The following is a 22,804-nucleotide window of genomic DNA, read 5'->3' as shown; positions in this document are numbered from 1 at the left end:
AGAGAGAGAGAGAGAGAGAGAGAGAGAGAAAGTAACGGTCCCGAGGAAAGAATCGCTCGCACACTAACGCGGCACAAGACTAAGGCTAAGAGGAATAAATAAAAACAAATAAAAACTCCCGCAAAGGGAACCGGGCTGAGCATAGTATGGAGGGGTAAACTGGAGGAGAGGCTGGGTGGAGACACACCTTCCTCTGGAGCCCACTTCCCCAGGCCGGCTCCGAAGCTGGGGCCCCGGGGCTACCCAGACGCATGCACACACATGCAGACACACACATGCACCCGAGCGCGCGCCCCCTTGCACACTTGCACACTTCTCACTCTCTGGCGGGGAGCGCGCGCGCGCGTGCCCCGAGAAGCCGCTGGAGCAAGTCCTCGCCGCGCACCGGGGCAAAAGTTTCCAGCCAAAGTCCGCCGCCCCGACTCGCGCCTCCAACCGCCGACCCCCAACCGCCTCCCGCCTTGGGGCCCCGAGCTCCACGGCGGAGACCCCGGGGAGGATGAGTGGCTCCGCCCGCCCTCCCAGCCCCAGGCTCCGGTTTCACCTACCGCAGAACCGGGAAAAGAAGAACAGCGGGAAGAGCAGCAACAGCAGCAGCGGCGGCAGCGGGAGGAGCTGGGCTCCGGGGGGAGAAGTGGAGGAAAGTTGTGCTTTGCCGCCTCCGGGATACGGCGGTGCCGGCCCCGGGGTCCGCGCCATCCCCCCAGCCCTCCCCCCGGCGCCTGGCCCACCCGCCCCCCCTGCTCGCCTCTACTGGCCCCGGCGCCTCGGGCTCCGGGCAGCGGCGGCCGCAGCAGCGGCAGCTCCGCCGCGCGCGCCTCCAACTCGCTCTTGTCGAGCCGCCGCCGTCGCCGTCGCCGCCGGGTGACACTGAGCCGAGCGAGCGCTCGCCGCTGCCTCGACTCCGTCGTCGCCGACGCTGCTGCTGAGGCTGAGGCTGGAGCCGCCCGCCCGCCGCCGCTGCCGCCGCCACGGCCACTCCCCTCCCCCTCCACCCCGCCCGCCTAGAACTCCTGGGAACTCGGAACGCACCACCCCCTCCCCGGGAGGGAGGGGGACCGGGCGCGCGGCGGGGGCGGGGGCGGGGGCGGAGCGGGCCAAGAGGAAGGGACCCTCGGACTCCCCCGCCCCTTCTGCCCAAACTCCAGATCTCTCGCCTGGATCTTTGAGTCTAAACCGCGCCCACCCCCGCCCCAAAAAGAAAATATCTTTCCCCCCTCCCCCGTTCACTCTAGTAGGGGAGCTTCTCCCTGAGCCACGCTTTAATTTAAAAGAAGAGAAAAGAAAGGAAAATCTGGAAAAGGTTAATACACACCGGCCCCCCTCCCTTTCCCCTTCCCCCTTCTCCTTTAGCAGCCCCCTCCCCTCCCCCCCTCCGAATGTTTCCAATGGTCTCTCCCGCCTCCTCCCCACCGGGGTCCACAGCGCCCCGGCGGCAGACGGCGGCGGCGGAGGGCGGAGGGGCAATCACTGCTCCTCTGCTCTCTGCTGTCCGGCTCGCTGGGAGGCGGGGCGGCTTGCGCCAAGCGCCTGAGCCGGGCTGGGAGCAGCAGGAGGTGGCCGGGGCGGGGGGAATCTCTGGCGAGGGAGGAGAGGAGGATTGTCCTTCCGTCGCCCATTTTAGAGGCTTGCCTCTCCCCCCTGGCCGGACTCTGCCCTCCGCGACTTTGCTCCGTCCTCCTGGGCTCGGGGCAGCGAGGGAAGTTGAGAGGCGAAGGGGACCCATTTTCGCCTCCTTCCTCCTCCTCAGGGAGGCGGCGAGCGGCTCTTTCTCGCCCTCCTTCCCGCAGCCCCGGGGCTGGGGAAGCTCAAGTTTTCGTGGGCGTCTTTCGTGCCCCCTCCTTCACTGGGAGTAGGCGACTCTGGGGGGCAAGGATGGACTCCGGGAGTGAAAAGGGAACCCTGCAAGACTAGAGGGGACTTTCTGGGGTGTGTCCTCCTTTCTCCTGTGTCGTTCCCCGTGGGGAGGAGACGGCGATGGCTCCTCGGACCAGGTTGGGGCGGGGGGGGGGGGAGGTGGGGGCGCGGAGTATCTTTGGTGGGGAGGGGTTGGATTTCTAGCTTCGTGTAATTGTATTATCTTCACCACCACCACCACCCCCTTTATTCCTTTCTATCCTTTGGCTGTGGCAGACGGATGGGCCCCCGAGGAGACTTTTTAAGTGCCTGCGGATTCCCTGCCCCTGGCTTTCTGCCTCCCCCATCCCTTCTACCAAACTAGCAGTCCCTGCAGCCTGACCTTCTGGGGATGCACAGATGCAATCTGTGGATGGAGAGGAAAGAGAAGTTAAGGCTCTCCCCTACACACACCCACACATACATGCACGCACATCCTAGCATCTGTAATATGTTATCTTCCTCCTGGTTTTCTAGGGAGCCTGATGTTAAGAGGATGGTTTGGGTTGTGTGGGGACACCTGTCACCACGACTAGAACGATTAATTTCGCATCGATCCAGCTACAGCCAAGCCAACGTAGTCACAAATCTGCCCCCACTAAGCCGGAGCTGAGCCAGAACCAACAACCTCGAGACTAGGGATGGCTCAGCTACGTGATTAACATTTGCCTGTCACTGCTATACTACTCTTGCCCTCCCCACATAAATCACTCCAGCTCCCCCTCTCCACTTAAATCACTTTAGGCTCCCCCTCCACACCCACCGCCACCACCCACGATCTTCATTCAAGATTAAATTTAGACTATTTTACTCACCTTCCAAGTCTAGCCACCATTCTGCCCCTGCCTATTATCTCTTCTTTAGTAAGGGCTTAATAAATGCTTCTTGACTTCATAATTTCTGCCTCTCTTGTTGCCTCCCCTTGCTTCAATCATGTACCTCTTCTTTTAATCCCATCTTTTCTTCCCTTCTCCCACCCTCACCTCCCTACGCCCCCCTCGTTACTCTGTAAATATGACTGGGAAAGCCAGCAGGGAAATATCATGAAAAGAGCCCACTCCTTCCCTCAAAATCTGCCCTCAGGAGTCACGATATCAGAAAAGCCTATCCTGAACCACCTTACAAGATCCCCTGGCGCTGACCAGAATTGACGAAATGCTGCTACTCTTAACACTGCTGTCAGGCTAGACGCCACTCTTTCCCTTGAGAAAATTATTTTTACTGAATTTCTGAAATCTAGTTCATCTACACATTGAGACAGCCCACTGGGCAATGTCTGGCTGCTTATATGTTTAGTGCTCACTTAAATGTTTTTATATGCCTTCCAAACCCATACTCCCCGATCCCAGTTCTTCAATTCCCCGATGAATCCAGTCACCAGAAGAAGCCATTTATCCTATTTTTGAAAACGTGCCAAAGGATTTAAGTGAGGGGCACAGTACTATTGCTGTAGAAACCATGAGGGATTAGCAAGTTTTGTGCTTCTCAAAAGGATGATATGGAGATTTCCCCCAAAAAATGCGTTGCTTCCATATTTAGAAAAAATGGATTAGTGATATATACTATGATTATGCTCTCATTCGACCTAGAGAAAGATGAGAAGGGGAGAAGAGTAGTTATGTTTTATGGGCATTAGACAGGCGCTGTGCCTGTGCTGGGTGTGCATATATGCCCTTATTTTAATAATAATCATTTTGATCTAGCACCTTACAGCCAAGGATGTCAAAGCACATATTACACAAGGAAAATGGCAAATATCTTTTTGTTTATTTGCCTGCAGAGAGAAACCAAGCAACGAGAGGTTAAAATATTTTGTAAATACCACTTGCCATTTGTGGCAGCTTTCAAGATATAACCTAGGTCATGACTCTACTTTGATACTACTAACTACTCAAATTGGACTCATTAAATGAGTTGCACAAAGAATGTAATTTTTAAGTGTTTTAAGTAGGTTTGCATCTTTGTTAAATATATGAAATCTGGACCCCTAAACATTTTCATGGATCAACAAATAATTTCCAATTTACAGCCCATTTCAAAAGCAGCATTATCATCATGCTGCTTTTTCTCTCAAGGATTTGACTTGAGAGTAACATTTAATGTTTTTCCACCATTCTTGAATTTTGTAACTTCAAAGATTATTTCACATTTGTGGTTTACTTTGTGAGACAGATTTTTAAAGTACACATTGCTGATGTGGATATTCTGAAAGCATTCAACATTTATATGTTGTGTAAATACAAATATTTTGACCAAAAAAATGTCCCAATCCCTAAAAATATATATACTAAAGCAGTGTTTCAGTTTTCCACCATCAGGGTTAAACTCCCTGTTCAGCACAGTACCATGTTAATCTAGCTTTCTGCCAGAAAGATTGTTTGCCAAATAAAAGGCTTCATTAACTCTTAACTGAAAGGCAATACTTAAAATTTTTTTAAAAAGAAGTGAAATATTTTCAGTGTCATAAATGTTATATCTAGTCACATAATTCAGGTTTAAAAGTTTAAGTTATTATTTCATGAATGTTTACTGAAGGAAAATATTTATAGCACGATATATAAGTTAGAATCATACAATTTAAATAGACCTAGTCTGGTAATCCCATCACTGTCAGCAAAGTGTCATGTTTTGATGTCTGAAGAAGCATGACTTTTTCTTAAGGGAGTATAAGCAATGTTTCACAAAACACAAAACTTTCAAATCTTGATATTTGATAGTTAAAAAATATTTTCCCAGTTGGAAATGCAAGATATTTAAATCTGCTAATGCAGTGGGGCTAAATAAAAACTTCAAACCACAAAAATGTTTTCTGCAAAATTTTCACAATTTCACCATTTACCAATATAAATGTCACCTACCAACACTATTCTCTATAATGCCACTCAGAATGAAAGTATATGTTTGCTGCTAACCAAGGCATATAGACATGTCAATTCCAAAGCTAGAACTATGTGGTGCTTTTTTGTTTAGTCATGTCCTACTCTTGAGACCCTGTTTGGGGTTTTCTTGGCAAAGATACTGGAGTACTTTGCCATTGCCTTCTCTAGCTCATTTTACAGGTGAGGAAACCAAGTTAAGTGACTTGCTCAACCCAGGGTCACACAGTTAATAAGAGTCTGAGACCAGATTCAAACTCAGGTGTTCCTGATTCCAGGCCCCATGCTCTATCCACTGTGCTATCTACCTGCCCCCTTTTGTGATGCTACCACTCTCCTATTTCCTTTTGCCAGTTTTGCTTCCCCCAACCATGACCACTTCCCAAAGTTTCCTTCTCCACTAATCACTCCATTAATCCCAGTGGGAGCATGGCTTTTCAATCTTTTTGAAACCATAGAAGCTTTATATTAAAAATCCAAGATCATTAAATGGTAATGTTTTAATGAAGTATACAAGGCACATTTGATGTATATCAAATTGTGCACTTTTTTGTATTTGTTTTAAAGCACAGAAATCTGAAATAATAAAAGTAAATATCAGGGTGAGTGAGTTTGAAGAGAGGTTATGGGGATGTAATAAATCTCTTTTTTAGGTTGCCCAGGCTATGTATGCCAAAGTAAATAAAATAAAATTTCCACCTATAGGTGGCAACACTTGTTTTTTCAATTTTTTTTTCTTTTTGGTATAATCTTTGATTACAGTTATAAACAACCTGCTACAATGTGAAGATCAGAATAATTCGGTGATCAAGAATCAAATACAGAAATTATACTTTCATAATCCAAACAGTATTTTTTAAAGATTCAATAACTTCACAAATACACATAAGATCTAAATACACCAAACCAACAATCTATGAACCTAAAGATTTCAATGTCATATAGTCTGAAAAGCCCTGCTCTAAGTGACTTCCTTTCTATAACCAAAGCTGGATCTGGACCTCAGACTGAAAAGGGCCATGGGTCATCAATAACTAAGGGAACTAAAGAAATAGTTTAGCCTGAGACTGGTGTCCATGTGCCATAGTGGGAAAAGTTACTAAAACAAAGATCAGAAGACCTGGGTTCCAGTTCTGGCTCTAGTTTATATGTTTTATGGACATGGCTATTCAATTTGTCCTGATCTTTCATGTCGTTCCACATAAAATGGTAATCAGCCTTGTTTTTTTAATAGAATTATTGAAGTATCAGTTAAGTAAATGTACATAAAAGTACTCTGAAAAAACTGAACATCCTCATCCAAGAGAATTTATAAGAAAGAGCATAAGGTAGGAAGTAGGAAAAATTACTCTCATGCTTGGATTACTGGGGAGCCTAATCCTGGCAGTGAATCACCCAGAACATAGATGAGATTGATCAATGATTAAACTGAGTAATTCCAAACCGTGAACCTATATCTATTGTGTGTATATTTATAACCTGGAGCCTCCTTTGCACTAGAGTAAAAGAAGGTGTACACTTTTAATTGCCTATGTATGTCATGCAACAGAAAAGGGGAGGGAAAGAAAAGCGAAACGAAGAAAGACTGTGAATCCCAGAGGTAGACTTTAAAACAGAAATTTACCCCCTCCCTAGACTCTGTGAGTAGTAGCAGTACAAAGTTACACAAGCAAACTGCAACAGGGCCTAAGAGGGAGCTTTCTGTTTATTTGGTGATGCCTTGAGGATATCCATTCTGACAAAGAGCAGTGAGAAACTAAGAAGTGCCGGGCAGTTTTTCAGATCAAAAATCCAGGATAACATCAAAGTGACCATTAGTCTAGGCACTGTACTAAAACTAAACGGTAATTGTATTGTGGGCATTTATAATTTAAAAGTAGAGGGTAATATGGATGAAAACACAGCTGATCACACACACATACTTTACCTGCTTCCAACTTGTGTTTCATTAAAAGACAATATTTACTCAATCTCGTCTGAATGTGTTATCTTTGGGAATTAGAAGGAAGAGTTAAAGATAACATTGAAAGGATTTGGTAATCAATTAGATAACAAAAGGGAGGAGAGTCAGTTGATGAACAAATCCCATTCTACTTCCAATATCCTTTACAATCCCCATTCCCTCACCCTCTTCCCATAGCCACAACACAAATACAGATACACTTTATCAGCCACTTCCACTAAATGCAATAGTTTTCTAACATGCCTCCCTCTAATCTACCTTTGTACAACTCCCAGATTAATTTTTATATGTATCACTCCAATACTCAAAGACAATTTGAGTTTTGCCTTCGAAGTAAAGCTAAAATATGTTTGCTTGGCATTTAAGGCCCTCCACGGTGTTTTCTCTCTCTCTCACATACACACACACACACACACACACACACACACACACACACACACACACACACACACACCCCTTTTCCATTCTTATACTGCAATCACTGATCCATACTAGATCACTATCCTCTAAACATATTCTATATTCACCCTTTTTTTAGAAGGACTTCATGTTTAACATCATAACAAATGATAGTTTTACTTGATGTTTCTGACCTGTGGTCTCCCTTTAAAAAAAATGGGGGGCAGCTAGGTAGCACAATGGATAAAACACTGGTCCTGGATTCAGGAGGACCCGAGTTCAAATGTGTCCTCAGACACTTGACACTCACTAGCTATGTGACCCTGGGCAAGTTACTTAACCCTCACTGCCCCAACAAAACAAAACAAAAACAAAATCCATCCTCTTCTCAATAATTCTCAGGAACTCAGCAGCGAGGTGACAAAGGCTATATTTTCTTCTCATGAGGAGGCACCCTAGTGTGCAGCTAGTGGGTGCCCAGAAAGGGGGCTCGCAGGCCCTGTTTTATACCCTATTCCCTAACTTGAATGGACCTTCCCCTTTTTCATCACTGGTGGGGTTACAATGTACGCACAAAAACTAGCTAATCAGGACGCAGTATTCCCACCCCTTTTCCTTGTATGGGCATGACTCAGGAGTGGACCTTATACTTCCTTATATGGATACAACTCTGGAGCGGACCTTATTGAGACCAGGGCTACTTGAGCCATGTGATCTTGCTAACCTGAGCGGGAGGAGGGGATCTGAGACATCTGTCCTACAAACAGGTCAGGGGGAGTATGACTGACTGTTATATCCACATTGAAAGGAGACAACTACCCATTTCTCACATACCCCAAGCCCCAAAGCTTTGTGTCAGATTTGTACCCATTAAATTCTCACCAAACAAAAAGGGGAGGAGAAAGTATCCTCACCCATTTTCTGTCAGAAAGAAATAACTTTAGGGTTTACCTCATAACATCCAAACATAGAATCCATTCAGATAAGCTACCAGATCACTAAAACTTGCCTCTCCCTCAGGATCTATCTTTTCCTTTTCAGTTCCAGCCTAAATCCTTTAAAATTCAACTCAAATATAATAATCTCTTCCGTGTAGCCTTTTCCTATCTCCCTCTGAATGGCCATAGCACATACTTCTTATCTCATTTTCATACCGTACCTTGTATTAAAGTTCCCATTAGACTGAGTAAAAATTGCGTCTAATTCTTTGTGTTCTCCATACCACCCACCATAGGGCATTGTGCATGATGGGCACTGAATAAATTGTTGATGAATGAATGCAAGTGCCAAGAATGTGAATAGAGAATGCTCTTCTGTAAGAAAAAAAAAAGGAACTAGATTCAGAAAAAAAAATAATAAACTAATGGTATGGTGGGAAAAGTAAGTAAGACCTAAGATCTTGTCCTAGCTCACCAGAAGCCCGACCTAAGGTCCTCTAACCTCTGAGTTTGCTATAAAGTGAAAAGTAGACTAGACCCTAGAAATTATGGCTCTAGAAATAGAAGAGAGTTCTTTTAATGCAATTATCATTCTGCCACCAAAAACAAAACAAAAACCTTTCAGAATTAGAATACTTACATTAAGGTTCTTAGAAGTAAGTCACATAACTTTGATACTCCCAGGTCTCTCACAGTAATGCTGTCCCTAGGCTAAATAGACACAAAGGAGTTTATTTACTGAAAAATACTGAAACTAGTTTCTCTGGAGACTGGTCTAAAGTCCAAATGTTATATTTTCAGTTTAACTTGCTACATTTCAAAAGTACAGGAAAAAGAATTGAAAACATTGCCTAAAAGTTTAAACAGTTTCTTTAGATTTGAGCATGAGTATATGTCTAGTCAACTAAAAGTCAACTGAAAATATACTTCAGGAAAGTTATAGAATATAAATAAGTATATGTAATTTAGCAATATTTTAGTATATTTACAAAATAGTTGGAAGAGATAGAGAATTGCATTCAAAATAACCACAAAATGTACAAAATCCTTGTGAATTTACTTATCAAAACACACAGCTACAAAATAGTCTTCATAGAAATAGACAAATAATTTGAGAAATATTGCATACACATGGGTAGGTTGAGCCAATAATAAAATCGACAGTACTACCTAAATTAATTTATTTAGTGCTACGTCAGTCAAATTACCAAAATATGACTTTACAGAACAATTTAAAAATTTTTCATCTGGAAGAACTAAAAGTCAAGAATCTCAGGGGAAATAATGAAAATAAAAAAAGAAGAATGAAAAGGGGAGGTCTAGAAATACCATGTCTCAAATTATATTACAAGGCAGTGCTCATCAAAATGATTTTGTACCGATTAAAAAATAGGTTGATCAATGGAAGAGGTATATAATATACAGAAGAAATCACAGTAGCCAATAAATTCAAAGACTACAGGTATTGGTAAAGCCTCACTATTGAATAAAAACTGTGGGGAAAATTGGAAAGCAGTCTGAGGGAAATTCAGTATAGACTGATACCTCAAACCCTATGCCAAGATAAACTCCAAAAGTATACATGATTTAGATATAAAATGTCAAATCATAAACAAATTAGAGGCACAAGGAATGGAGTACATTTTAGATCTCTGAATAGAGGAAGAGTTCATGACAAAGCAAGAGACAGAGAAGACTACAGAAAATAAAATGAATAATTTTGATTTTATAAAAATTTTATAAGTGTTATTGTCCAAAACCAATGCAGTTAAGATTAGAAGGGAAGCATTTAACTTTGGAAAAATCTTTATGGCACAGTTATTTTATAAAGCTCTATTTCCAAGATATGTATGCAACTGATTAAAATTTATAAATATGAGTCATTCCCCAATAGATAAGTTATCAATTGATGAACTGGAAGCTTCCAAAGGAAGAAATCTAATCAAAGCAATCAAAGCCATATAAAAATATTCTAAATCACTCAAAATTAGAAAAATGCAAATTAAAGCAACTTTATTAAAAGCAAATTAAAGGAACTTTATTAAAGTTCCAGTTCAAACCTGTCACTTTAATAAAGATAATAATAAAGAAAAATAACAAATGTTGGAGTGACTACAGGAAAAAAGGCACATTCATTTCCTCTTGGCAAAGCTATAAATTGGTCCAGCCATTCTGGAAAGCAACATTTGCACAAGTCACTGAACTGTTCATACCTTTCAGCCCAGTGATATGATTACTTGGCCCATACACCAAAGATGTTAAATGAAGAGAAGTAGCCATATGCACAAAAATATATCAGATCTTTATGTAGTGGCAAAGAACAAGAAACTAAGGAAGTACTTATCATTTGGGGAATAGCTGAACAAATTGTGGTATATGAATATAATAGAATAATATTGAACCACAAGAAATGATGAAAGGGGCTGTTTCAGAGAAACCTGGGGATGGCTTGGATGAAGTGCTACAGAAGAAGTAAGCAGAAACAGGAGAACATTTTATATAATAACAACATTGTCAAAGCAAAGCACTTTGAAAGAATTAAAAATTCTAATGAATACAATGACCAGCCATGATTGCAGAGGGTGAATAACAGAGCATACCACCTACTTTCTGACATAGATATGATGGATTTTGAAATTGCAGAATACATTTTTAGAAAGTACAATTGCTGCATTTTCTTTTGATTTACTTAAATACATGTTTGTTAAAAAAGGGAAGGGGGATTGTTTTTCTCGTCTCCTTTTTATCCCAGCAGTAGAAAGGTAGAAAGGAGGGGAAATAAATACTTGTTCATTGAAAAAATAAAATAAAATAGTAAAAAGAAAATTATTCAATACAATTATCATATATCCTCCAAATCTTCTCTTCCACAAGGTAACAGCAGCAACAACAAAAATAGCTAGCATTTCTATAACACTCTAAGGTTTGCACATCATTTTTATATTTCATCTCATTTTCTACACCTGCCTTTGTTCTTCAATGAGAAATTCTAAGATAGGGAGGATTGAGTGACTTATCCAATGCTATGCACCTAGTAAATCTTATAATCTAAACAAACCCAAGCTTTTTCAGTGCTACTACAATATATTAAAACCTATAAACGTCCTCAAGAACCTAAATAATTTTCCCTTTGCCCAACTGATAAGTAATATTGCAAAGCTCCTAAATTGTTAATACCCTGAGTTGGCATCTAGTCCTTGTTAAACTCAGGCTAGTATTGGCCACTCCCCTTGAGTTAATTTGCTAGTAACTCTACATAATCTATTCCTTAATTGTGGCTAACACCAAGCATTCCACAACAATGTTTGGCCAAGTTGAGACAATTTATAGCCATGGAAAAGAAAGAAATTAATGGGCACATTAGAAGATGTAAGTCATTACTCTGACTTTATTTGCATCAAACTCTAACAGTTAAATTAATCCATTACATACTGAATGTATATGTGTATTGTATCATGTGAGATTGAAGTGGCATGATCTGCTTGGGTAAGAGTTCACAGTTAGGCAAGAGTATTCTTGTTTATTCCCCTCTTCCTACTTCTTAATTGGACACTTTAATAAGAACTGGAAAGGAAAAAATAAGCAGTAAAAGAGAAAGTTTCCAAAGAATGATCCTTTATTACCTCTGTTACAAGGGACAAATCATACAATCTCTTTGGGCCTGAATTTCTTCATCTGTAACTTGAGCTGCTTGAGGATTTGTGATCCTCCGACACCCTAAGAGTAGGGAAAAGCACCATTTTATACTTTCTCCTATTTTTTTCTATATGATGAAGAAAATGATACATTTTAAAAGACGGTTTCCATGCAGAAACAGCCAAGTTACTATATCTTTAAGAAAAATACAGAAACATCTTAAGAGAACATACCCAATTTAAGCCATATCTATACATAAATTGTACAGGAGTTGTCAGTTTACCAGAAACACTTTTCATTCATTTAAAACATAGGCTATCTGTGTCTTCAGTATAGTACAATAAAAATCACTTTTGAGATGGTTGTTCCAAGTATTTTAACAACTGAAAAGGTCCCCAAATGAAAACCTTTTTAGTGTAAGTAAAACCAGCTACCAGCTAAGCCATTTAAAGAGAAGTATACAGCCCAAGTAATAGCAAGTCATAAAAATACTGATATGAAAAATACAAAAGATAGAACAAACCAGCAAATTATTTGCATAATTAAATTCAACATTTGAAAAATTAAAATGAATATGTCATTGTTACTTTCAGGCTTTCCAACCCAAACACTGCTTCCAAATTAATTTGTTTAAAAATCCCATGTCTCCTGAAATCCTTCCTTTTACTATTGAAAAGAAATGTAATTTCTCATGAATTAAATCTTCAGATGTAACTAAGAATCTGTTTGGTCATTTGAAACTATTTAAAACTAGTTGATGGGGGCAGCTAGGTGGCACAGTGGATAAAAGCACTGGCCCTAGATTCAGGAAGACCTGAACTCAAATCCAGCACTAGACACTTGGCACTTACTAGCTGTGTGATCCTGGGCAAGTCACTTAACCCTCATTGCCCTGCAAAAAAACAATCATATTACAGCCCCCCCAGCCATCAAAGCAAATAAATAAAACTAGTTTATGAGACTTTACAGCAATTTATCTTTCTAGTCATATTTCTTTTGAAACTTTGAACTATAAAGTTTTTGGATTCAAAATTAGATTAAAAATCCATAGCACAGGAATATCAGTTAACAATTATCTTTATAAAGCCTATAGCAGTGTGTGCATGTATATAAATGTATAAAACTATATTTTGTACATGTACTTAATCACAAATTAATACTTAATGAGGCAGTTGATGAAAAATGGAGAGAATACTAACATACATTAGAAGATTGGAGTCATGTTATGGGTCAGCATCCACTCAAAACATGCTCACATACCAATCTGATTCTTTTACTAGACCAACCAGGGGACAGAAGTTCAAAGAAAAAAAAAGGAGTTAGTTGGTAATATTCTATAAAAACATTCTAGAAGTCATCAAGAAACTCAAAAATGTTTAAATTTCCATGAAGAAATTAATTCTGATCACTAGAAGTAAGATAAGTAGCATAGAAGGAGGCTTCCTGCAGTGAATCAACCATCAGACATGAGGAACCACCTGGGGAGGTAAGTTTGCAGAGACAAACTATCACACCAACATTTCCTCACACTAACATTCTTTTTAAAAAATTACATTTTGTGTTTATTTCATTAAATAGTTCCCAATTGTATTTTCAAAAATTTTAGCAATAATTTAAAATATTTTGAGTTCCAAATTCTCTCCCCCTTTACCTCATCCCCACCCATTTATGTATAAATGTATCATTTAGATATAAAATACTGATATGAAAGCCATGCAAAACATAAGTCCATATTATCAATGTTTCAAACAAATAAGCAAGAAAAATAAAGTGAAAAAGATGCTTCAATCTGCACTCAGAGTTTATCAATTCTCTCTCATTTTCCACCATGGGTCCTTTGAAATTGTCTTGAATCATTGTCTTGATCACAGTTGATTATGGTTACAAGATTGCCATTACTGTATATAGTGTTCTGGTTATTCTCACTTCACTTTACATCAGTTCATATGTCTTCTCACACTAACATTCCATTAACTTTGGAAATGGTTGGTTCTACAAACTTAATCATAAAAATATTTTATTATTTTCTAGTTACATGTAGCGATAGTTGTCAATATTTGTTTTTATGAGATTTCTAGTTTCAAATTTTTCTCCCTCCCTCCCCTCCCTCATCCCTCCCCAAGACAGCAAGCAATCTGATATAGGTTATATATGTACAATCACATTAAACATATTTCTGCATTAGTCATACTGTGAAAGAAGAATCAGAGCAAAAGGGAAAAACCTCAAAAAAGAAAAACAAACAAAAAATAAATAGTATGGGTCAATCTACATGTAGATGCCACATTTCTTTTTTTCTGGATTTGGAGAGCATTTTCCATCATGAATCCTTTGGAACTATCTTGGACCACTGTATTGCTGAGAAGAGTCAAGTCTATCATAGTTGAACAATGCACAATGTTGTTGTTACTGTGTACAATGTTCTCCTGGTTCTGTCCATCTCACTGAGCATCAGGTTTCTCTGAAATCCTCCTGCTCATTGTTTCTTCCTTCCTTCCTTCCTTTCTTTCTTTCTTTTTTCTTTAGAATTTTATTTTCTAAATTACATGTAAAAGCAAATTTTGACATCAATTTTTTAAGACTTTGTGCTCCAACTTCTCTTCCTCACTCCCTTCCCACTCCCCACTGCAAGAACTTGAGCAATTCAATGTAAGTTATACATGAATAGTCATGGAAAACATCTCTACATTAGCTAGGTTGTGAGAGAAAACAGATAAAAACAAGACTTCGTATTAAGTTGTCCAAAAAAATGTTTCAGTATGTTTTCAGATACTATCAGTTCTTTCTCTTTAGGTGTATTGCAATTTTCATAAGTCCTTCAGAGTTATATTGGATCATTTCCTTGCTGAAAATAACCACATGCTTCCCAGCAGATCATCTTACACTATTGCTGTTATTTTGTATACAGTACATTTCTCTCTGCCTCAGATCATTTGGGTCTTTCCAGGTTTTTCTGATAGCATCCTGTTCATCATAACTTTTATATAGTACCTTAAACTTGATAAAGAATTTTCTTCACAATAACCCAGCAGAGTAAGTACTGTACATTTTGCCATTGTAGTCAATCATCATAACTATTTCCCTCCATCCTATTCCCTTCCAATGATATTTACTCTATTTTCTATCTTATTTTGTCCTATTCCTCCTCAAAAGTGTTTTGCTACTGACTGCCCCCTCTCCCCCTCTCCCCCCACCCCTTCATTCACCCTTCCCTCCTTAACCTCCTCCCCTCCTACTTTTCCATAGGGTTAAATAGATTACTCCTCCCAATTGGGTGTATATATTATTCCCTCCTTGAGCCCACTCTGAGGAGGTTAAGGTCTTTGAGCTAATTCTGTTTTCTTAGATTTTTTCTTCCTCCCTCCCTCCTCAACTCTCCCTATGCCATCAAGCAATTCAATATATGTCATACATGTGCTGTTATGCAGAACATCTTCACCTTCCCTGAAAATGTTTTTCTTTTTATAGCTCCCTCCCCCAAACTTCCCTTCCCTCCTTCTCCTCTTCTCCCACCCCCCCATCTCCTTTCCCACCCACTTTTCCACAAGGCAAAAATATATTACCATACCCACTTGAGTATGTATGTTATTCCCTCTTTGAGCAAATTCTGATGATAGTAAGGTTCACTCACTGCCCTATTCCTTCCCCCTCTTCCCCTCCCCATCATAAGCTTTTTTCTTGTTTCCTTCATGTGAGCTACCTCTCCCCAGTTCGCCTCTCCCCTTCCCTCTTCCTCAGTCTATTCCTCCTACCCCTCAACCCTATTTTAAAGATGTCATCATGGGTTAGCTAGGTGGCACAGTGGACAAAGCACCGGCCCTGGACACAGGAGGCCCCAAGCCCAAATCCAGCCCAGACATAAGACACCCCACCCTGTTTGCCCCACAAAGAACAAAGACAAACAACAAATAGGGGCAGCTAGGTGGCACAGTGGATAAAGCACTGGCCCTGGATTCAGGAGTACCTGAGTTCAAATCCAGCCTCAGACACTTGGCACTTACTAGCTGTGTGACCCTAGGCAAGTCACTTAACCCCCATTGCCCCACAAAAACAACAACAACAACAGCAACAACAACAACAACAAATTAATGCCTTACAGATGTCCCTTCATATTCAGTTCAGACCTGTGTCCTCTGTGTATTCCTTACCGAAAAAGTTCTTATGAGTTGGAAGTATTATCTTCTCATTCAAGAATGTAAACAGTTTAACCTTTTAATGTCCTGTTTACCTTTTTATGCTTCTTCAGGGTCTTGTATTCAAAAGTCAGATTTTCTATTCAGTTCACCAATGTTTGAAAGTCATCTTTTTCATTGAAAGCCCATTTTTTTCCTCTGAAAGATTATATGAAGTTTTGCTGGGTATGTGATTCTTGTCTGTAGTCCCAGTTCCTTTGCCCTCTGGAATATCATATTCCATGCCCTCCAGTCCTTTAATGTAGATGGTGCTAGATCTTGCTTTATCCTTATTGGTGCCCCACAGTATTTGAATTCCTTTTTTCTAGATGCTTGCAATATTTTCTCCTTGACCTGGGAGCTCTGAAATTTGACTATTATATTCCTGGAGGTTTTCCTTTTGGGATCTCTTTCAGGAGGTGATTGGTGGATTCTTTCAATTTCTATTTTACCTTTTGCTTCTAGAATATCAGGGCAATTTTTCCTTACAGTTTCTTGGAAGATGATGTCTAGTCTCTTATTTTGGTCCTGGTGTTCAGGGAGTCCAATGATTTTCAAATGATCTCTCCTGGATTTATTTTCCAGGTCAGCTGTTTTTCCAAGGAAATATTTCACATTGCCCTCTATTTTTTCATTCAATCTTTGCTTGCTCATTTTGCCATCTTTTACTTGACTTTTAACTCCCCACTCTGGGGCCCTGCTTCTAGGATACACTTCTGTCCCCAGCTTCAGAGAGTCCCAGGTGTTTTGGTTTGAGGGAGGGTAGGTTGTTTTCTAACCTGGCCTGTTCTCTTCTCTGAAGATAACCTCAAGCCTACTTACTAAACAACCAACCAGCAAAGCTCTCTGTGGTGTGGTTCTTAGCTTTGATGAGCCTTTGCCCCTCCCCAACCTGGGCCTCCCACCCCTCAGGATTTCTTCCTTCTTCCCTGCTGGGGGGAGGGGGCAGTTGAATTCCTCCCTAGGTGCTGCTGACAACCCTGCACTCTCCCCCCCCCCCCCACCTCCCAGCCAGTCGTTCAGGCCTCTCACAGGACCACAAGCTCAGTTCCAGAACACACTCGTGCTGCAGCTGATTCAGAGGCTAGGGTATTAAGTTCCTTTGGTGCGGCATGCCCAAGATCTCTGTTTGGTGCGATCTCAGGTTGGACTTTACCAATAGCTCAACACGGCCCCCTTTAATCTGTCTATGGCTAGAAAATAATCTCAGCCCATATTTTTGTGGGTTTTTCTGCTGCAGGGGTTCTTTTATTGCTGTTTTTGGGGTCTAGCTCTACAAACTTAGCTAAATTCAGCCTCTCCTTGATCTGATCTATGACCTTTTTTTTTCCTTTTTTTTTTTTTGTGGGGCAGTGAGGGCTAAGTGACTTGCCCAGGGTCACACAGCTAGTAAGTGTCAAGTATCTGAGGCCGGATTTGAACTCAGGTCCTCCTGAATCCAGGGCCAGTGCTCTATCCACTGTGCCACCTAGCTGCTCTCAATGATTTATTTTTTTGGGGGGGGGGGCGGCGGTAAAGGTTAAGGGATTTACCCAGGGTCACACAGCTAGTAAGTGTCAAGTGTCTGAGGCTGGCTTTGAACTCAGGTCCTCCTGACTGAGGGCAGATGTTTTATCTACTGTACCACCTAGCTGCCCCTGATCTATGACATTCTAACTCATCCTCCCTTCCTCTGGCCTTCTTTACTTTACTCTGCCCTTTACCAGGATCTTCCATGGTGCCCTTTGGGAACCTAATCTAAAATAACCTCTCTTTTTCTTGAATCCCTTTTATAACTTTATTTTGAATCCTCCTGTGCATTGATCATACTTCAAATCATATTATTATCCAATCCAGTAAACATTTATTAAGTGCCTACTATGTGCCAAGCTCTGTGGATAGTATTAATAAAAAATTAGACAATTCCTGTGCTCAAGGACTTTTTTTTATAGGACAATGAGGGTTAAGAGTGTGTAATTTAGGGACAGCTAGGTGGCGTAGTAGATAGAGCACTGGCCCTGGAGTCAGGAGGACCTGAGTTCAAATCTGGCCTCAGACACTTAACACTTACTAGCTGTGTGACCCTGGGCAAGTCACTTAACCCCAATTGCCTCACGAAAACAAAAAAATAAAAACAAAAACAAAATCTTATTTTAAAAAAAGAGTGTGTAATTTAAAATTCTAAATGTGGGTTCTAATCTGCCCCCCCAGTTTTTTGGGGAAACTGACTAAAATCACTTATCATTTATCATTTATTCATTTATCAATGAATTTAGGTTTTTTAAGGGTTTATTGAAAGATAGTAAAAGAAAGAGAAAGATTGAGAACAGATTTCTTATAGCCTGAAATCCTCGCCTTCCTAAACTCCCCTGTGAAGTCCTGCAACCACGCTGATCTCTCCAGCCAAAAGAGGAAGAAGACTCTCCCCAGTGCCTGCTTCCTGCTGCATGTTCCTCTTCCAGAAATGGGAAGTTCTTCAAGCTGATTGGCTAGTGTCATTCAAATTCATTTGTTCACTGGACCTGAAGGTGGTCTCTATGTAAAGGTCAAAGTTTTTAGCTTCTTAAGTACCATGCCTTCTTAAGTACCCTTAAGTACCAGCCAGACATGTTTACAATCTAGTAATCTCTTGGTGGGCCCCTGAGAATCTGCTAAATCTCATCTATCACATTCCATTATCTTGACACAAGAGACTTGCCCAGGGTCACATAGCTAATAAGTGTCAAGTATCTGAGGCTGAATTTGAACTCAGGTCCTCCTGAATCCAGGGCCAGTGCTTTATCCACTGTGCCACCTAGCTGCCCCCCTCAAGGACTTTCTAAATGAATGGAGGGAGTTAACAAGAAAAAGAAGGCAAGAAAGCAGCAACTGAAGAGTAGAGTGCGCCAAAAAGTCCTATAAAGGAAGGCACTGGGAGGAATTTGGTACTCCATTCTCTAGACTTCCAATCAGGGGGAAATTATGATTTATGTTTTTGTTTTATCTATTCCTTACATAACTTTAAGCCTTTTAAGGATAATAACAATATCAAATATAACCTGTATCTCCAGATCATTTAGCATAATAGATGTTTTCAAATGTTTATGAATTAAATGGAATGGAATAGAAACTAATCAAGTTGAATGGAAAGCCCCTTAATATTCTTAAGTTTTTCTTTGAGTGCTTCCATCTTTTTACAGTAACTAAAACATGACTTTTCCCTAGAAATACTACCACTGAGACCCATCTACAAAGGTCATTCTTTCTCCCATAAACCCCAGACTCACAGAAAGATTAAGCACAGAATTCAAGAATCTCAGAGTTGGAAGGGACCTTAGACGTCATTCCTCCAAGCCACAGCTAAACAGGAATCACTTCAATAGCATCTCCAGAAATCAGTAATTCAGTTCTTCCTTAAAATCTCCAGTGGTGAGGAGTTCAGCATGCGTGAAGACAGCCTATTCCACCTTTAGAGAAACTGAATATAAAGAATTTGAAATCTGCCTTGGCAGTTTCCACCCATTGGTCTTCTAGGGCCAAGAAGAACAAGTCTAATCTATCTTTGAAGACTAGCATTGCCTCCTAAACTTCTCTGAGATAAACATTTCATTTCTTTCTACCAATCACTGTATCACATAATCTCTAGTCCTAGTACTAATTGCTATCTTCTTAATAAACTTCAGCATATAAATGCCCTTCCTAAAATGTGATACATGGAATATAATACAATTTTCCAGATATAGTCTGAGTGGGATCCAGTGCAATGGAACTACTAATACCATTGTTTGCATACTCTCATGTGACCCTACTTATTCATATTCTATTTATAGTCCACTAAAATCCCACAGGCATGGGACAGCTAGGAGGCACAGTGGATAAAGCACTGGCCCTGGATTCAGGAGCACCTGAGTTCAAATCCAGCCTCAGACACTTGACACTTACTAGCTGTGTGACCCTGAGCAAGTCACTTAGCCCCAATCATTGCCTCACCAAAAAAAAAAAAAAAAAAAATTAATAAGAAGAAAGAAAAAAAAAAAAAAAAAAAACCCACAGGTATTTTTACATGAACTATTTTCTAGCCATGCCTCCCCTATTCTGGATTTATGCAGCTGAATTTTTTTAACCCAAGTATAGGACTTTTAAATCTTATTCCCCTTGAATTTTGTCTTTGTCTTTTACTTTTAGCACATCATTCTATCCTAGTGAGATATTTTTGAATCCCAATGTTGTCATCCAACATGATAGCTATTTTTCTCAGCTTCATGTCACCTTGCAAATTTGATAATTACAATGAGTAATTAACATTTTAAATATACTTTACATTTTGAAATGCAAAATGAACAAACTATCCATTGTACAGAGCCCCACAATACTGTCTCCTATATAGACTACATCTAGAAAATTATATTCAGTTGTAAGCACCATTGTTTAGGATGGAAGCTAACAAAGTTGAGTGCATTGGGTGGGGGGAAGGGAGAATGCAGGTGAACAAAGATAATAAGAGGCCTCAAAATCATGCTGTATGGGGATTGTTTGAAGGAATTATGTATATTTAGTTTGTTTCATTTTTTTCCATTTTAAAATTCTGAACTTTAACTAAAAATGAGCCTTCAAGATAAAGCAGAAGAGAGAACTGCACATGAAACTATCAGTTCACTTTTCTTTAAATTATTTAAAATAAATTCCACATGTAACTTTCAAAGCTGTCTTACTTGTCTCTGATTCCTTTTGACCTTTCTTCTGTATGTTTCAAAAACATGTTTCCACAAGCCTCTTTTTTTGTTTTTTGTTTGTTTTTGGCTCCCTTCTTCCTTTACCTTCCCAATTTAAAAAAGGCCTTTTTGAAAACAAATATCTATAGTCTAGCAAATTAAATTCCCACATTAGCTGTCCAAAGATGTATGTTTCATTTGCAGCTTAAATTCATCACATCTCTGTAAGGAGGTGGAAAGTATGCTTCATAATGAGTCCTCTGGAACTGTGATCTGCTATTGCATTGATCAGAGTTCTTAACTCTTTCTTTCAAAGTTCTTGTCTTTTTAATGTTATTCTTATTGTATAAATCGTTCTGGTTTTGATTCTGCTTACTTCACTCTGTACTACTTTATACAAGTCTTTTCAAGTTTCTCTGAAGTCATCCCATTAATAATTTCTTATAGCAAAATTATATTCTGTTGTATTCATATGCCATGATTTCTTCTATTGGATATATTTAATATATAGGGGCAGCTAGGTTGTGCAGTGGATAGTACACTGGCCCTGAATTTGGGACAATATGAATTTAATCTCACCTCACACACTTATTAGCTGTGTGGCCCTGGGCAAGTCACTTAACCCTATTTCCTTAAGACATCTGGAGCCATCTCTAATCATCCTGATGTATTTCTTGCTACTGGACCCAGATGGCTCTGGAGGTGAGAGTGAGATTGGTGACCTTGCACAGCCCTTCCTCATTTAAATCCTATTCACTGAAAAACCTGACATCACCTTGATGCTGTGGTCCTTTTTGGAGAATGAAGGACAAATAACCACCACAACAACCTAATTTAGAAAAGAGAGAACTTGGGAGGGGGCGGGGGATGGAGAGGCTACCTTCAGGTAACTGAAGCAATATTGTGAAACATGAATTAGGTTTGATTTGGTTGGCCATGTGTGGCAAAACTAGCAACAATGAAGGGAAGTTACAAAGAGGTAGATTTAGATTTGATGTAAGGAAGAAAACAATCATTTATTAAGCACCGACTAGGTGCTAGACACTGTTAAATGTTTTATAAATAGTATCTCATTTGATCTTCACAACAACCTTGGGAGGTAGGTGTTTTACCAAGTCAGACAAATTAAATGATTTAACTAAGGTCATATGGTTGGTCTGAGGGCTGCATTTGAACTCAGGACTTCCTAACTCTAGGTCCAGTACTCAATCCAGTACACCACCTAGCTGTAAGGAAAATCTCTAACAATGAAAACAATATAAATGTAGAATGGGCTGTCTTGGGGATTAACAGGTATTCCTCACTAGGCCTCTTGAAAAGAATGCCAAATGACAATTTACAGGGATTGTTTTAAGGAGGGATTCTCATGCAAACATATCTTTGGCCTAGATAGGATCTGAGATCTCTATGGATTCTCTGATTTTGTGAAGCATGCTATCTATATGTTCAACCAGATTACTGATGAAAGCATTGAATAGAACAACAGCACCAGGGACATGTCTTTGAGGCAATCCACTAGATATCAACACATTAATCAGTATTTGGCATTCAAGTTTCAAATTTACCTAACTGTACTTCCTACATCTCTACATTTTGGACTTGAGAATACTATAAGAGACTTTGTTAAATACATTTCTGAAATCAAGGTATTCTATATTTGTTACAATCTAACAGCCTATTACCCCTCTCAAAAACTAAAAAGAGACATTTTTAAATACTGGTCCTTGGGAAAAGATCTATGATACAGGGAATAGAAACAGCACACCCAAAGACACGATTACTTATCAATACCTAGCACTGATGCCCATGGAAAAGAAAGAACTCTGAGACTGTTCACCGAATTGTTTTCAGACAAGAGAATTTGGGCAGCAGATGAATCTATCAGTTGCATTGCAAAGTGGTTGCTGGCTCCACTACTCTTGACTCTAGGCTCAGTGTTCTATCCACTATATAATTAACTAAGTCTCTCTCTCTCTCTCCCCACCCCATCTCCATCCATCCATATATATATATATATATATATATATATATATATATATGTATGTATAAAACAATTAGAGCCATCTAAAAGGTTCTATTACGGTTGTTTAGAGGGCTAATGGGTATTATTTACTAGATTTCTTCAAGAGAATGCTAGATGATCTCTTACAAGAAAAGTAATTTCTTTCACCAGCAGCACCTCTTGGATTTGACTTCACTGTCAACATACTAAACCACCACCAGGAAAACTTAATCACCAGGAAACTCATAATTA

General features: G+C 40.1%; 1 protein-coding gene across 4 annotated transcripts in view; it reads right to left on the bottom strand.

Annotated features, from left to right (window-relative positions):
• The window catches only part of NECTIN3 (nectin cell adhesion molecule 3), a 186,447-nt gene extending 185,738 nt beyond the window's left edge, over window positions 1–709 (bottom strand). For all 4 annotated transcript variants that reach the window (XM_043995012.1, XM_043995013.1, XM_043995014.1 and 1 more), the window contains exon 1: window positions 549–709. In XM_043995012.1, coding sequence (XP_043850947.1) covers window positions 549–699 — 151 coding nt within the window. In that variant the 5' untranslated portion in view covers window positions 700–709. The remainder of the gene's footprint in view (window positions 1–548) is intronic.
• Window positions 710–22,804: the final 22,095 nt, after the last annotated feature.

This window comes from Dromiciops gliroides, chromosome 3 (genome assembly GCF_019393635.1).
Source record: "Dromiciops gliroides isolate mDroGli1 chromosome 3, mDroGli1.pri, whole genome shotgun sequence".
NCBI classification, from domain to species: domain Eukaryota; kingdom Metazoa; phylum Chordata; class Mammalia; order Microbiotheria; family Microbiotheriidae; genus Dromiciops; species Dromiciops gliroides.
This window is presented reverse-complemented; position numbering and strand designations above follow the sequence as displayed.